This window comes from Neovison vison, chromosome 2, assembly GCF_020171115.1.
Source record: "Neovison vison isolate M4711 chromosome 2, ASM_NN_V1, whole genome shotgun sequence".
In the NCBI taxonomy this organism is placed as follows: domain Eukaryota; kingdom Metazoa; phylum Chordata; class Mammalia; order Carnivora; family Mustelidae; genus Neogale; species Neogale vison.
Window position 1 is genome coordinate 208,498,870 of NC_058092.1, and position 17,078 is coordinate 208,515,947.

The 17,078-nt window shown below is 40.4% G+C and overlaps 1 protein-coding gene across 4 annotated transcripts in view; it reads left to right on the forward strand.

Moving 5' to 3' along the window:
* The window catches only part of ENTPD1 (ectonucleoside triphosphate diphosphohydrolase 1), a 97,504-nt gene that overhangs the window by 74,265 nt on the left and 6,161 nt on the right, over positions 1-17,078 (forward strand). For 2 of the 4 annotated variants that reach the window (XM_044240210.1, XM_044240207.1), the window contains exons 7-8: positions 278-535; positions 13,706-13,822. In XM_044240210.1, the coding sequence (XP_044096145.1) occupies positions 278-535; positions 13,706-13,822 (375 nt within the window). The remainder of the gene's footprint in view (positions 1-277; positions 536-13,705; positions 13,823-17,078) is intronic. The other 2 variants (XM_044240208.1, XM_044240209.1) reach the window with 2 other exon arrangements.

Consider the following 17,078-nt stretch of genomic DNA (forward strand, 5'->3'; position numbering starts at 1 on the left):
AACTAAGCACTAGGGGACATTTCAAACTAATGGCATTTCTGCCAGCTTGAGCTCTATTAGCTTTCTACGAATAGCAAAAGTTCATTCACATCTGATACCATTTCTGGTACCTAGTATACATATCTGACTGTTCCCAAGGGTGAAAAAGGCATGGCAGGGGCATATTGATACCAATGCTAAGATATTATAAAATTCCTACACATTAGGGAAGTCAGAGTGGTGCTTTTTGTACCCAGAACGTTTGCACATGATGTCTTCAAGTGATTTTTCCATTCAGGGTACAAACGGAACCCTCAGGGATCCATGCTTTCACCCTGGATACGAGACAGTAATGAACGTAAGTGACCTCTACAGTAGCCCCTGCACCAAGAAATATGAGAGGACTCTTCCATTCAATCAGTTTCAAATCCAGGGCACTGGAAATTATCAACAATGCCAGAAAAGCATCCTTCAACTCTTCAACTCCAGTTACTGCCCTTACTCCCACTGTTCCTTCAATGGGATCTTCTTGCCATCACTTCACGGGGATTTTGGGGTAAGTTTGTAACATAATAAGGTATATTGGTTAGGACGATTTGGGTTGCAAGTTGTAGAATAGGTGCCTGTGAAGGGTTTAAGTAGTAGGATTATTTTTTTCCCATATGATAACAAGTCTTTAGGTAGATAAGTCAGGTTAGTTCTTTGCTTTCACAATGTCAGGATTTGGGATCAGCTTTTCCATTATGTTCTTGGCCTTTATTTGTGGTGCTAAGATGGCAGCTACTGTCTCACATGCAAAAAAAGAAAGAAGGAAGTTTCTGTTGATTACGTTTTTGTCCCGTTTTGTAGAAGTACCAACAAATGTCTTTTTCAGATGTCATTGGCCAGAATTTGGTGAAATACACACTTCTAAACCAATCTGTGATAAAAGGGATGGATTACTGTGTTTGGTTTAGACTAATGACCGTTCATCCTTGGAACTGGGGAGTCTTTCCTATACATAGTGCTTTCTTCTACATGGGTGAAATCAGGAATCTGTAAGCTAGAAGAATGAGCAGGCTGTTGGGTAGGCACACCCACTGGGATCTGCTACTTAACATCAGTGATCTGGCTTCTTAATGTCAGAAGAAGGAAAGGCAGCAGTTAGATGTCTCAGCTAAAGGCTTTCCTCTATAAACTGAAGTTAAAAACTCAAGAAATCCCAAGGAAATATTGAGGATAGCATCATTTGCATTACATTTTGAACAGCTGGGGGGCTCTTTGAATCCCAGCTCCACCTCCTTCTTAATTACTCTAGAATAAGGTAAAATATTTGAGCAGAGGTAGAAGAGGTACCCTTTGATCTACTCATAATTCAAATTTCATATTTTGGTCCTGGAGACAAAGCATTATTGTAATCATAGTTTAGCAGAATATTGCAAAATTCTCTACTACCAATCAAGAGTCAGTTACAGACTAAATAACATATATGCATTATCTTTTTAATTACTTAAGATATCATACATAGAAACAAAGGCTTTTGTCTGCCTTCACACTCTTTCTCCCTTTTTCAGAAAACAGCATGTGAGAAGGGAGGTTCAACTTTCCTATGGGACCCCAGAAGGAGAGGTTTCTCCCAAGTCTCCTGGCTCAGCCCATTGTCACAGAAAGAGATCCCTGAATAGAGCACAGTCCTTGTAGTAATTGTACCTGGTTTAAAATCTGGCTTTGCCACTTGAGAACTATATGAGCTCTTCATTCCTATCATCTCTGGGAAAACAACAATGGGCGGCACCGTCGATCCAGGCTTACCTTTACCATGGCCCAGACCACAGTTACTCCTCGCCTCGAGGTTCCTGAGGGAAATAACATGCCAGGACAATGCCTGGCAGAGTAATACTTGGAGATTATTTAGCTCTAAACCTAAATTCAGAACCAACTAGAACCTCACCTGGATGCCCTTTACCTAAGCTGGCACTGGTTGCCCATGTTGGACTTTTTTGGGCCAACACCCTTGCCTTGAATCTGTTGGGTGATAGAAGAGAGGGCCATGAAAGGGAGGAAGGTGGCTGGGGAGGCTGGGACAGTCAAGGTCCCTTTTCATTCCAGTCCCTGCTAGGAATTACCTCTGAAGGAAAGGAAAAATACTGTTGTGTATTGACCTTATTTTTTCTTAAAGATTTTATTTATTTATTTGACAGACAGAGATCACAGGTAGGCAGAGAGGCAGGCAGAGAGAGAGAGGGGGAAGCATGGAGCAGAGAGCCTGATGCAGGGCTCCATCCCAGGACACTGGGATCATGACATGAGCTGAAGGCAGAGGCTTTAACCCACTGAGCCACCCAGGCGCCCCATGTATTGGCTTTTTAACATTTTACCTCCTGGGAAACATAGCCCAATTCCTGTCTTCAAGCTTGAGCAAACCCTTTCTGTTGAGGACGGCAGTAGTGGAATTTCTTGCCTTTGAAAGTGATTCCTCCAACCTAGGTAGGGAGAGGTAGAGTTGGAAGTGGTGAAGGAGGCTGAGCTCCCCTGGGATGCCTTTGTTTGGTCTCTTAGTCCCTCACTGAAATTGGTCTCCTCACAGCCTTCTGTACCTCAGCTTGACAATCTTCTTGGATTAGCTCATTGCTTTCCCCTGAATAGGATCTTTTTCCTCTGAATATAGCCCTTAGGGTTAGCATGATACCTGTACTTATTCCTGCTTTGTCAGTTTCTGTTACAAAACTTGTTTTTCCCTCTGTAATTTCTCCCTAAGGTCTAAAGACTTTTTGAGCCTATTTCCTCATTTATAGAATGAGGACAGAAGTGCCTATCTCATTGCTAGTTGTGAGGGATTGGATTAGCTCATTGCTTTCCCCTGAATAGGATCCTTTTCCTCTGAATATAGCCCTTAGGGTTAGCATGATACCTGTACCTATTCCTGCTTTGTCAGTTTCTGTTACAAAACTTGTTTTTCCCTCTATAATTTCTCCCTAAGGTCTAAAGACTTTTTGAGCCTATTTCCTCATTTATAGAATGAGGACAGAAGTGCCTATCTCATTGCTAGTTGTGAGTGATAAGCCAATCAATGGTAGCAGACTGGTAAGTATCTACTAACCAGCTCTCTGGGGATGTAGTGGCTGCTTTGTGACATTTGCCAGTTTATGTGGTATAAGTACTCATACCATGGTCTAGTTTAATCAGCGGGCTCAAAAACCCTTCAAATTTTAACAACTAGTTCTTGTGAGTGGGAAGAGCCACCTCCAGCATATCACTGCCAATGGCAGAAAGCTAACACACCCTAGCACCAGGTGGGTCCTTAGTAAGGTTAGTTCTTTCTCCTAATAGTCCTTTCTCTAGGCTGTTACACCTGCAGAAGTTCCCACCACCCAGTCCTGTGTCTGGAAGCATAACTATTTGCAACACGAAAATGCAGTTGCTTTCCAATTATTTCCAGGACCAGTTAGCCTAGGTGTTCTCAAGACACAACATTTTTAGGGAGGGACTGTTTGCCACAGTTGCATTCAGCACTGGTGATTTAATTCTTACTCTGTAAATAGAGTATAAAAAGCTGTCATTTTTCTTAGTTTGGCTACATTGGTTGCTAGGCAGAATCCAATTTGTAGGCAAATTAGAAACACCCAAAAGGAACAGGGAACATCTGCAGGGAATTATTTATGAGGTAATTTAGGAAATTTTTAAAATATCACATCATATCACTTATATAAATAAGAAAGAATATAAAACAAATTCAAGAGCGAACTGGAATTAAAGAACATTAAAAACTTGTTTCCATAGGTATACATATACTTGCATGTTTATGTGTGTGTGTATTTAGCTCTGAGCTTCCTAGTAGCCAAGGGGAAAAAATAAGACATAATCAAATATAGTTTTCATTAAATGTAGCATACCCAGTCCCAGGGCAAAGCAGAGATATTCTGAAATTGATTCTCAAGGATATTTTATAAAGGAGATTTTATTAGACAATGTCTTCGACCATATTTCTTAAAATAGCAATTTCTTATAGCAACTGTAATCTAGAGGCATAATATTAAAAAGCCAACTCATTAATAGCAATTCTGTGATGGACTAAGTCAGTAGAGGTCTTTGATAGATCCTCAACTTGATAGAAAGAAAGAATTCAGAGTGGTTGGAAAAGGGGAGACATACATCTTTCAGGTTGTCTTCCATAAATATTAATTATCTAAGCTGGAAGATGAGGAGCTGAATTTCTGAGGCTCTATGTTCTCTAACGATGGCCTAGAGTGTTACTATTTTCAGTTGCTGCTTAAATATGGGCCCACAGGTTATAGACACCAATCAAGTAAAGGTTTACATAGTAAGATTAATCCCTAATTTGGAAATTAAGAAGCTGATCACAGATTTTTACCTCAGTAGTATATGGCATAGGGCATCTCCCCAGTCCCTAAAGGCAAAGTCATGGATTCTTAGAAATGAGTCGGCAGGGCGCCTGGGTGGCTCCGTGGGTTAAGCCGCTGCCTTCGGCTCGGCTCGGGTCATGATCTCGGGTCCTGGGATCGAGTCCCGCATCGGGCTCTCTGCTCAGCAGGGAGCCTGCTTCCCTCTCTCTCTCTGCCTGCCTCTCCATCTACTTGTGATTTCTCTCTGTCAAATAAATACATAAAATCTTTAAAAAAAAAAAAAAAGAAAGAAAGAAAGAAATGAGTCGGCATTTCCCTTGAGAATTGCCTTTGGGGGTGCCTGGGTGGCTCAGTTGGTTAAGCGTCTGCTTTCAGCTTGGGCCATGATCCTGGGGTCCTGGGATCGAGTCCCATGTTGGGCAGGGGGAGCCTGCTTCTCCCTCTGTCTGTTGTTCCCCCTGCTTGTGCTCTTTCTTTCTCACCCTCTCTGTCAAATAAATAAAAATCTTAAAAAAAAATAGTAGCATTCTGAATAGGGCTAAGGTTTCTTTTTCATTACATAATATAAATCAAGGAAAAAATATTCATCCTAAACCTCACCAACCCATCCCATTAACACTTAATTTTTCTTGATTAAATTCTAATGCATGTTAGTGTAAGGAATCTTCCACCCTAAAAGAGACCTTTCCAAGGGATTTAAGAGGCCAGATTAGATATTAAACTCAAGTGAGTGGGTTTCTGAAGAGCATATGCAGACAGGAAAACCATCAGGCCTTGACACATGGAACACTTTGAGAAAGACTGACAGATAAAATGAAAAAATAAACATGAATATGAGTATGAATGGGCTGGTTCTGGAGCAGAGGAAGAGAAAGAGATGACCTTACTCTGGAGCACAACTGTCCAAGAAAGAAAGATGAATGGACACATTCCCAGCTCAGACAGCAAGCAGGATCTGCTCTTGATTCTAAATTCTATGACTTACTCTCTACTGTGGCTGCAGAGAAATTAGTCATTTCTATAGTCTATGATATATGGAATATGAAATGAAAATAACATTATTATCTGAGAAATTTTTAAAAAATATATAAAAGAGAGAGTTTAAAAACCTTACTTCAAATTTGATTCAGATGTTTGTCATAGTTAGAAGGGCATATTTGTATTTATTTTGTTTTTCTATTCCTTATATAATGGCATCATTCTACAGTTTCATGTTGTTCATTTGATTCTACTTTGAGAGAGGACTTTAAACCATAACCTGCACAGTCAAGGCCAACAGCTGGAAGCAAAATATCAAGATTGTCTGGGCCAGCCATTCGTGTGTGTGTGTGTGTGTGTTAAAATACACATAATAGAAAATTTATCATTTTAACTACTTATAAGAGTACAGTTTTGTGGCATTACGTACTTTTACATTGTTGTACATCCATTTCCACCATCTAACTCCAAGATGTTTTTGTCTTCCCAAACAGAAACTCCACCCATTAAACAAAACACTAATTCCTCACTCCTCTTTCCCCTCAGCCTCTGGCAATCACCGTTCTACTTTGAGTCGCTATGAATTTGACTATTCCAGGTATCTCATACAAGTGGAATCATATACTTGTCTTTTTTCACTTAGTGTAATGTCTTCAGTAGACCAGTCATTCTTCGCTCTTTAAGGGATCACAAGACTTTACGGAGAATGTATGGAAAGCTAACAATTGTCTAAACAGGAAAATGGACATATAAAGGCGTTCTGAAGATTTTGCGTACAATTTAAAAGACATCATGATTCCTTGAGATGGACCTGTAAGCCCCATGTTAAGAGCCCTTAATCTAGAACAAAAGGTACATAGAAAGTAGAGATTAAAGTAGAGCCATGAGCCCAAGCAGGGCAATGGCTGGGACTGAATGCCACCAACAAATGTTAGAGGCTAGTCTCTTTAGAAGTATGGAAAGCAAATGTAGACACATGTGCCAGAGACAAATTACCGTGAAGCTGATCCTACGTCTGCCTTCAAGATGCTTCCTGCCAGGGCAGAGCGAACCTAATATCTAACAATAAAAGCAGGCAGGCCATGCTAGAGAAGTGAGTTAGCATGAGTAATCAGGTTAGATAGGGGGAGGGGAAGGGGACATGTCAGGTGGTCAGTTTGGGACAGAACTTGTGACTAGACTATAATACGTGTCCCTTCTGTGACTATGGGTGCTTCAATTAATCTTTATTCCAAAGTGCTAGCAATATGTTTTGGATTGGATCTTTGGAAAAATGATTTGACAAACCCCCTTTCTTCCCTTACAAACTTGGCTTTGGGTTATTTTTCCGGATTTGTTTCCCTGGAAACGTGATAAAGATAGGAGTGTCAGTTGTATTACAAAGCAACAGTTCTTATGAAAAAAATGACCCCTGAAATAAAGTGGATCTGGATTGGAAGAAATTAATGAACTATGCTTACTTTGTGGGCTTCTCTAGTCTGAATAAAGGCTTATGTATGTAGAGTAAGTAACAAAAGGCTTTATTTTTATAGGACTTATTTACCCGACCATCATACCCTTTGTTACTTGTTTGAGTTGCACTATCTTCCACTAGAGGGGAGGGATTTTCATCTGCCTCCGTCACTGCTTGGAACATAGTTGCTGTTCAGACAATAGTTGTTGAGTGAACGCATGCATGATGTGCAGCCAAAAGAAAGAAGAGGGGAAATGAAAAAAAAAAAATGGCTGTTGGTTTTGCCAACTAGGAGGTTACTGGTGATTTTAATGAGCATAGTTTTAGAAGCCATGTCAAAGTAAACAGCTCCCTTGGATATGCTCTAAAGCTGGGGGAGCAGGGAGGAGAGTGGGTAATTGATACCACAAAAATAAGAAAAAAATTTGAGAGAGAATAGATGTCGCACTGAAACCAGCTCAGTTAAATTGAACAGGAATGCATGTATTGCATTCTGTGTAGGTTAAAAGTTGCACAAAATTGGGTGCCTGGGTGGCTCAGTGGGTTAAAGCCTCTGCCTTCAGCTCAGGTCATGATCCCAGGGTCCTGGGATCAAGCCCCACATCGGGTTCTCTGCTCAGCAGGGAGCCTGTTTCCCCCTTACCCCAACTCTCTGCCTGCCTGCCTACTTGTGATCTCTGTCTGTCAAATAAATAAATAAAAATCTAAAAAAAAAAGTTGCATAAAATTTGGCTGGCAAGAATGGGTATTGTCTTTATAGGTTGATATATCTGCTTCCCCAACTACATCCCGAGGGCCTGGAAGGCACGGGTGGTGTACATTTCATCTTTTCATTTTTAGGCCTGCTAGATATATTATTGCTAGAATGCCTGGAATATTGTATATTCTCAGTAAAAGAATGTCAGTATTTGGAATATTCTAGTGAGATGTCCAGCATGCACAGAAGCCTGAAGGTGAGAAAGCATGAAGTGTGTTCAGAGACCTGAAAGCAGTTCAGTGGGTTTTTCCACGTGGGCAGCCAGGAGACTTGCCTCTGGTATTTTAGAAGGTTTTCCCCCTAAGCTTAATGATCACCTTTGTGATCATTAGATGCCTTTGTTTGAGGTTTATGATCTGTAAACCCAGAGATTTCTACAGTACAGGAAAATGGTGGTGATTTTAGGAAAACTGAAGATGAAGATGTGGTTCAGGGGTTTAGAAAGAAATGATTTTGGGTTTTAGAATAAATGAATAACACTGTTTAAGGGGCACATAAAGGAAGATTTGTGGGACTCATAGGAAATAGAACATATTTTAAGCTTCAGGGAAAAATTACCTTCTACAGTTATAAAGTGATCCAACCTTTTTGAAAGAAGATCTTATAAGGGGGCATCTGGGTGGCTCAGTAGGTCTGATTAGTTTCAGCTCAGGTAATGACCTCATGGTTCACGAGATCGAGCCCCACATCAGGCTCCACACTCAGCGGGGAGTCTGTTTGAGGATTCTCTCCCTCTGCTCTCCCCTCACTCTTTTTCTGTCTCTCTAAAATAAACAAGTATATCTTAAAAAAGAAAAGACCTCATGAAATATGTAAAGATATTTTAAAAATTTAGGTCTAATACACTTGTAGTAAAGTGTGGACATTCTAAGGCCACAGCTTGATAGTTTATAAGGAAAACACTTGGGAGTCCATCAGCTGGGTGAAGATATCCTCTCTCCCAGGTGATAAGCCCCCTCCAAAGATAACTACTACTCCGACTTCTATCATGGTAGATTCGTGTTGCCAGTTTGGGGATTCAAAATATATATTCTTTTTTGTCTGACTTCTTTCACTCAGTATTATCTAAGATCCATGTATGTTGTCGTGTTTAACAGCAGCCCTTTCCTTCATTGCAATGGAGTATTCCTTTGCTTGGACACACTAAAATTTATCTATCCATTCTATAGTTAATGGACATTTAGTTGTTTCCAGTTTGAGGATATTATGTACTGGTTTATGAACACTTTTGTTGATGTCTTTTAGTGCATTTTTTTTTTTTTTTTTACTCACAAAATATATTTGCCTTCTGACCAAATATTTCACCCCAAGGAAATCATCTCAAGAAAAGGTACAGAGATGCAAATACATTATAGCATTATTTATAATAGTGAAATATTAGAAAACCTAAATATTCATGTATAAGAGATTACATAAATCATGATATATCCATAAATAATAATATTTTATAGTCACTTAAATGGGTAAACTAAAATCTACAGGGAAACTTGCCCATATTATATTATTATCAAGTGAAACCAAGCAGGATTATAAAACAATGTGTTTAATAATGATATTTAGGTAAATATATATATATATATATTTTAATGTTTTACATCTATATAGATGCAGGGATTAAGCAGTAAATTATTAAAAGTATTTTTTTCTAGGGGATGGTTAGATGAAGGAGTAACTTTTATTTTTAACTTGTACTAATTAAATTCTATACAATAAACATGTGTTACCTTTGAATAAGTATTTTTAACACATATGTATTTTGAAGGAAAAGAAGAGGGCAATTTTTGTATGTTGAAAAATAAAGAAGAGCAGGATTCTGAGATGTTAAAGGGAAACATCTGTAGGTCAGGGAAGAATTTTCAAGAGTCCGTGGCATGCAGAGCTTTGGGGGTAGGCAGTGGCACAGACCCAGGAGTTCATGCTGACAAGCTATGTACCCCACTGACGGTCCAGTATTTTGCTGTATCTGCCTACACAAATTTTCTCTTAATGTTTTGTTAAAGATTTTATTTATTTAAGAGCGATCACAGAGGGAGAGGGAGAAGCAGATATGCCACTAAATGGAGAACCCGATGTGGGCTCCCTCCCAGGACCCTGAGATCATGACCTGAGCTGAAGGCATATGCTTAACTAAGTCACCCAGGTGCCCCTGTTTGTTAAGAGTTTTTTAAAATAATTTTTATTTCTTTAAAAAACACATGTCACACCTTAGCAAAAGCAAGTGAATTTCTAGATTCTTAAGTCATTAAGCCCTTTGCTGGTAGAATGATCTCAAGGAGTAATATCAGAAAGTCTTTTGAAATGTCCCTAAATGAAATTTAAAAAAATATTTATTATAAAATTTAAGACATGCTTGTTATAAAAAAAACCGAACTATACAAAAAGTTTAAAGATCCAACTATATGTCACGTAAGAAACTTACTTTAGATTTAAGGAGCTCACATGGGCCAAAAGTGAAGTGATGGAAGATATTCCATGCAAGTGCCAACCAAAAGAAAACAGGGTGGTCATATTTATATCAGACAAAATATGCTGTCAGTCATGAAATGTCACGTGAGGCTAAGAAGGACATTATAGAATGATAAAGGGATCATTCATCCAGAAGATACATTAATTATAAATATATATGATATATGCCCAAATCAGAGCACCTGAATCTTTGAAGCAAACATTGACAGAACTGCTGGGAGGAAGAGACAGCAATGCCATAACGGTAGAAGATTTCAGTGCCTCACTGTCAATACGGGATAGAACAATCACAGATTCGAAACCACACTATAAACCAAATAGACCTAACAGACACATATACTGTCTGTATATGTGTTATACAGCAGAATATATAAACTTCTCAAGTGCACATGGACTATTCTCTAAGACAGGTCACATCTTAGGTCATAAAACAAGTCTCACAAATTTAGGAAGACAGAAATTATACCAGGTATCTTTTCTACACAGTAGAATGAACCCAGAAGTCAATAGCAGAAGGAAACCAGAAAATTCACAAGTATGTGGAAATTAAAGAGTACACTTTGGAACAACCAAAATCTTCAACAAGACACTGGCAAGCTGAATTCAAAAGAATAACATACCATGACCAAGTGGGATTTATCCCTGGGATGCAATGATGACTCCATACATAAAAATCAATTAGTGTGATACAGCACATGAACAGAATGAAGGATGAATACTACGCATCTCAATAGATGCAGAAAAAGCATCGGATAAAGTCGAACACTCATTTACAATAAAAAAGTTTCGACAAAGTAGAAACAGAAAGAAATTGAATCAGTACAATAAAAGTCAGGTATAAAACCACACAGCCAACATCATACTCAGTGGTAACAACTGTAAAGCTCTTCCTCTGAGATCAAGAGCCCGGCAGGGGTGCCCAATCTCACCATTTCTATTCAGCATAGTACTGGAAGAACTCACCAGAGCAGTTAGGCAAGAAGAAATAAAAGAAATCCACATCAGAAAGAAAGAAGTAAAAATTGTCTCTGTTTACAGATGACAAGATTGTACATAAAGAAAACCCTAAAGTCTACACACACAGCAAAAGAAACCTGTTTGGCTCATCAATACAGAAAACAAACTGGTGGTTGCCAGAGGGGAGGGAGGGCAGGGGATGGGCAAAATGGCTGAAGGAGGATGGGAGATACAGGCTTCTAGTTATGGAATGAGTAAGTCACGGGGACAAAAGTACAGCATAGGGAATCTAGTCAATAGTATTGTGTTAGTGCTGTACGGTGATGGATGGAAGCTACACTTGAGGCGGGCCTAACATAATATACAGACACACTGAATCACTGTTGTACACCTGTAACTGATGTAAAATAGTGTGTCAACTATACTTCAATTAAAAAAAGAAAAATAAGAAACCCATTAGAATAAGTGAATTTAGTCAAGTTGCAGGGTATAAAATCAACACCCAAAAACAAGTTGCTTTTCTATACATTAACAAGGAACTATCTGAAAGGAAAACAATCTCATTTACAAGAACCTCAAAAGGAATAAAATATTTAGTAATAACCTTAACTATGGAGGAGAAAGACTTGTACACTGAAAACTACAAAACACTGATGAAAGAAATTAAAGACAAATGCAAAGACATTCCATGTGTTCAGTGAATAGAATGGTAGCGAAGGACAGGAGGAATGGTGAGTTGCTCATTCACAGGTATAAAGTTTCAGTTACTCTAGATGATTCAGTTCTAGAGATCGGCCATACAATCTTGTCCTTATATATAGTTAACAATACTGTATTGCACATTTAAAAATTTAAGAGGGTAGATCTCATGTTAAATGCTCTTACACAACAAAAATAAAACATTTAAAAGTACACCCTAAAAAGTCCTCCTCTCCTTCCTGCCCCACAGTCAGTTCACTAAATAAAAATACTCTTGAGTAGTTTTAATTAATAGGCGGGAACATTTCTGGGCATTGGCTATGCATACTGGAGCTATCCAGTCTCTGGATTTACCCAGTTTCTCAGTCAACAGAGATCCACCCAGCGTCTCTTACCTTCCAGGCCATGCTCTAGGAATTCGAGAGCGGTTTCTTGCCACTTACACATCTTTAGCGCTCCCACCATGTGTCAGGTGCTATGTCAGAGCAAGCAGATTCAGCTGCCATCGTGGCACTGGTCTTCTACAGGGCAAGCAGATGGAAGAACAGAAACACAAACAAAAGCAAATTAGACTGTGGCAACCACAGGGAAGAAAGCAGCAGAGTCCCGTGAAAGGGAATAAGACACTGTCCTAGTCCAGGGGGACGATTAGAAAACATGAGTCAAGGGGCGCCTGGGTGGCTCAGTGGGTTAAGCCTCTGCCTTCAGCTCAGGTCATGGTCTCAGGGTCCTGGGATCGAGCCCCGCATTGGGCTCTCTGCTCAGCAGGAAGCCTGCTTCCTCCTCTCTCTCTGTCTGCCTCTCTGCCTACTTGTGATCTCTGTCTGTCAAATAAATAAATAAATCTTAAAAAAAAAAACAAAGAAAGAAAAGAAAACATGAGTCAAGGTGAAGGGAATCCCTACAGCGGGAAGAGCAGGTGTGCCACCGCAGGGAGGCAAAGCTTGGCAGTGACTGGAAGGCCTGGGGGGTTGCAGGTGGCAGTGGTAGGAGGTGGTCTTCGCAAAGTGGGAAGGGTTGGAGCTTGCCTGGCTTTGAGAGACCTGGTAGAGTTTGGACTTTATTCTACATATATTTAGGAGTCATTGAAGACTTTACATCGAGGGGTAATGTGATCCACTTTTTTTTTTTTTTAAGATTTATTTATTTATTTAACAGAGAGAGAGCACAAATAGGCAGAGAGACAGGCACAGAGAGAGGGGGAAGCAGGCTCCCTGCCCAGCAGAGAGCCCCATGCGGGGCTCAATCCCAGGACCCTGAGATCATGACCTGAGCGGAAGGGAGAGTCTTAACCCACTGAGCCACCCAGGCGCCCCGATACATTTTGTTTTTAAGTGGCCATTGGAGTGGGTAGGTTAGTGGAGGAGGGGGACAAAAGTTCAACTGAAGGGTGAGAAAAAGGAGTGGAAAGGGAAGACATGGAATTCAGTATTGTAGAAAACGCTTCCTAGCACCTATCCTGTGAATTTTAATTGAGTATTTTCCTTTCTACTCATTTGTACTCTTCCCTAGTTCTCACATATGATCACGTTTTTAAAAAAACCTTTCAATTATGCTTAGTTCATGATAGACTTCAATAAATATTTGTTAAATAAAGGTTGACTATTTAAAGAAAGAAGTACATGGACATTTTAGAAATAGGCCAAAAAAGCAGAAAAGGAAAGAACACCTTACAATTGCCATTTAGAGACAACTTTTAATATCTTTGTATAGATGTTCCCAGTTTCTGTTTATTAAAAGCTCCTATATAATACAGTTTTTAAAAGGTGGGATTTTTTTAAACCTCTTTCTTTTTTTCTACCCTCATTTTTCTTTCTTCCTGACTCTTCCATTAAAATTAGAGAGACAGTTAGTTACCAGGTGGCTCAGAAATGCATGTCAGCAGCAAAGCGACAACAACAAAGTAACACCTCTTCTAGGAGCAAAACAACTTTTGGGTCTGGAATATTACTTGGTTCATTAATGTACTCAACAGAGATTTCCAGGCACCTTCGCCAGGGATTCACCCTTCTGGAGAGTGAATCAGTGTCCCTCTATGTTGGACACAGTGCAAAACTGCATTTTTTCTTGCAGGCATTTTCGGCTTATTATTATGTGATGGAATTTTTAAACTTTACATCAGAGGAAACCCCCTCACCGGAAAAGATGACGGACACTATGGAAAAGTTCTGTTCTCAGCCTTGGGAGGAGGTAAGTGATGAGAAACAGCAGCTGTTTGGTATCTCTCTGTGCCTTTAAAGGCACAGAGGATGGGAGTCTGCTCATCAAGTCCTGCTACCCGGAGACCCAGCAAAGACGTTAGAGGATCCCAGAGGGCACACTCATCCCAGAGTGCATGCACAGGCATTTCTTGATAACTGGGCATATACTGGCTAAAGCCAGCACAGCCTTACTTTTCTCACCTGATATCGAGCAAGTCTGGCAGTCCGCGGCTGCTGGTGTGAGGTCAACAGCTTGACTCTGTCTCAGGCGTTCCTTCTTCAGTTCTATCATTAGGGCTGCTTTCTTCACAGACACAAGATGTGGCTTCAGAGATCACTCATGTTCAAGGTCAGAAGAAGGGTAGAGCCAGATACATCTGTTGCATTTTACAAGAAAGCATCAGTTACCCCAGAAACTCCTTAGCAGTCTTTCCCTGACATCTCATTAGCTGGGACTGGCTGGGAAAGCAGGGTGCGGGATTTTAGGACTGGCTTAGACCCTCAGACCCAGCGTGAGCTATGCTCTGGAGCTGGGTACACTGTCAAACATTCCTCTCCCCACACCCCAAATCAGAGTTTTATTAGCAAGAAAGACACAGCAGTTCACAGAATCTGCTATAAACACCATTGTGGCAAGACCCTTTCTTGTGCCTATGTCCCAGGTACCTCCTACTTATTCTTAAATTTGAAGCACAGATGTTTCTTGTCTGAGGCACTGAGTCATTGAAGATCTAGTACTACCTGGTGAAAGTTTCCAGGGAAGAGAGAGGTATGGGGTCTACTCTAATTAAAACAGATCAGCTGAGGGTGGTGCCCAGGGGCAGATGTTTTAAGTTGACAGGGTTGCACACTTGAGTGGTACTTTCATTCTGAGTAGGTGTAATTAACTAGAAATGGATGCTTGCCTCCTTGGCACTGACGGAGGAAGGAAGGTTGTGCAAGAGCCGGAGGTATGGACTTATTCCTCCATATTTTGTCTGAGTTAGAATAAGAAGGAAGAGGACCCTGGGCTTTTCGAAAGAGCCCCTTGAAATGTCTCATTTGCAACTGGTAGTGATCTGTGGAGGAAGGTGGGCATCTTGGAGTTGAGGCAACTTGAAACAACCCCAATGCATGCCTGTGACAGAGGTAGATTTAAGCTGCTTTTGGAAAAAAAAATTTTTTTAAAGTAGGCTTTGTGCCCAGCATGGAGCCCAGTGCAGAGCCCAAACCCATGACCCTGAGATCAAGACCTGACCTGAAATTAAGAGTTGGATATTTCACTGACTGAGCCACCCAGATGTCCCTGGGGGGAGAAAAATTACTTCTTGTTCTGTGTGAAAGCTCTATCACATCTTTTCTCCTTACCCTCATCTGGTGTGTGTGTGTGTGTGTGTGTGTGTTTTGTTTGCTTTTAATTTCATCAGGTTACATTAGGTTGGCAATGCCTATTTGCAGACCTGTAGGTCTACTCCAATAAGCCACGAGTTGCTGCTCAGAGGTCCTGGAAGTAGACTCATTAAGGCCTGCACCTGAAAGAAATTCTGTAGTCTTTGACAAGGGATGGGAGGAGTTGTAGAGTGAGAACTAGAACCTCACCCAGAGCCTTGATGTTGAGGTGGGTTTTATGACCTAGGTTTCATTTTCCCCAACTGCCTTGTCTGTCCATATGGAATGCATAGGTTTCAAGTACACTCTTTTTTTTTTTTTTAGATTTTATTTATTTATTTGTCAGAGAGAGAGGGAGAGAGAGCGAGCACAGGCAGACAGAGAGGCAGGCAGAGGCAGAGGGAGAAGCAGGCTCCCTGCCGAGCAAGGAGCCCGATGTGGGACTCGATCCCAGGACGCTGGGATCATGACCTGAGCCGAAGGCAGCTGCTTAACCATCTGAGCCACCCAGGCGTCCCTCAAGTACACTCTTATAGGGCAACTCTTTTCCTGCTACTCCTGTGTGACTAGAGTTTGGGAATGTCCCTTCTAGACACCTTTGGCCAAAAGAGAACTGATAATTGTTAGACATATCTTATTGCTGAAAAGTGAGCTAGATATTTTATACATATTATATCGCGCTGCCTGTCCCTGCTTTAGAAGGAGAAATAAAATGCAAACTACCCCTGTTGATGTCCTCCAAATCCTTGGGGATGCCCTCAATCCTTGGGTCGCTGAGGAGAGGGTTAGGAGAGTGAAAGGGACATATCATTCTTGTCTTCTGATTGGTTAATTAGAAGGTCGGCAACCCTCTAATTTTGACAACCAGAATAATCACTTTTCCACTCAGAAAATATGTGCATTCAAGATCTCTGGTCAGCCTACAAGACTGACGCTGTAAGATTCTGTGTATACTACTAACTAGGATTTCTCTGTATATTCTGCGTCCTGACATTCAAACTTATGGACTATTACTCTTTCTAGGGAAAAGCATCCCATTCTTTAAGACTTGCCATGCCCCTTCATCTGGGGGGAGTGATAAGGGGCAATGGGCAAGGAGAAGAGAAGCTGGTACTATCCCACTGCCCTAGGAATAGAAAAGAGAGAGGAGAGACTGGCAGAGAGAGGGTTAGGATAGAGAAAGGCAAACCATCCTCCCATTTGGAGAGAACATAGTGTTGAGTCCACAAGCAAAAACATGATTAGAGCTGGATTGATGAACCAGGTAGATGCTTTGGGGTTCCATATTTTTTGGCTACTATCATAATTAATTAATTATGTTAATTAATTATATTATTTTATAGTAATTATATTATTTCATATTTATATGTAATAAATATAATAATATATTTCATATATAATGTATTGTTACATTTATTATTTTGATTATATTAATTATATTAATCAAGCATACTATTATAATTAATTACATTGATTAATTATATTAATTAATTAATCCTCAGCAGATTAGACTGCATGGCAATGTACATCTTTCCAGGAGGAGGGGGTAGGAATTTGTAGAATTCAGGAAAATTAGACCAAAATGGCATTCCCCCAAGGGAGAGGCCAGCTTTTAAAGACCTGTGGGTTGCAGCACTTTCCAGTTTGGCCCAAGTGGATTCTTGGAATTCCATACCAGGTTTTGTTTAACAGGCCTGCTGAGACTACATCAAATTGGACAAGTCTTTCCATGAAGGGAAAAAAAGAGTGCAGTTACTGTAAGATGGGGGCAGGATCTGGATAGGCACTGATGTCACACCAGGGTCTTGGGAGAATGCCCCATACAGAGGAGCTGATCGAAGAGTAGTTTGTTTCTAGGACTATGAGAAAAAGACAAG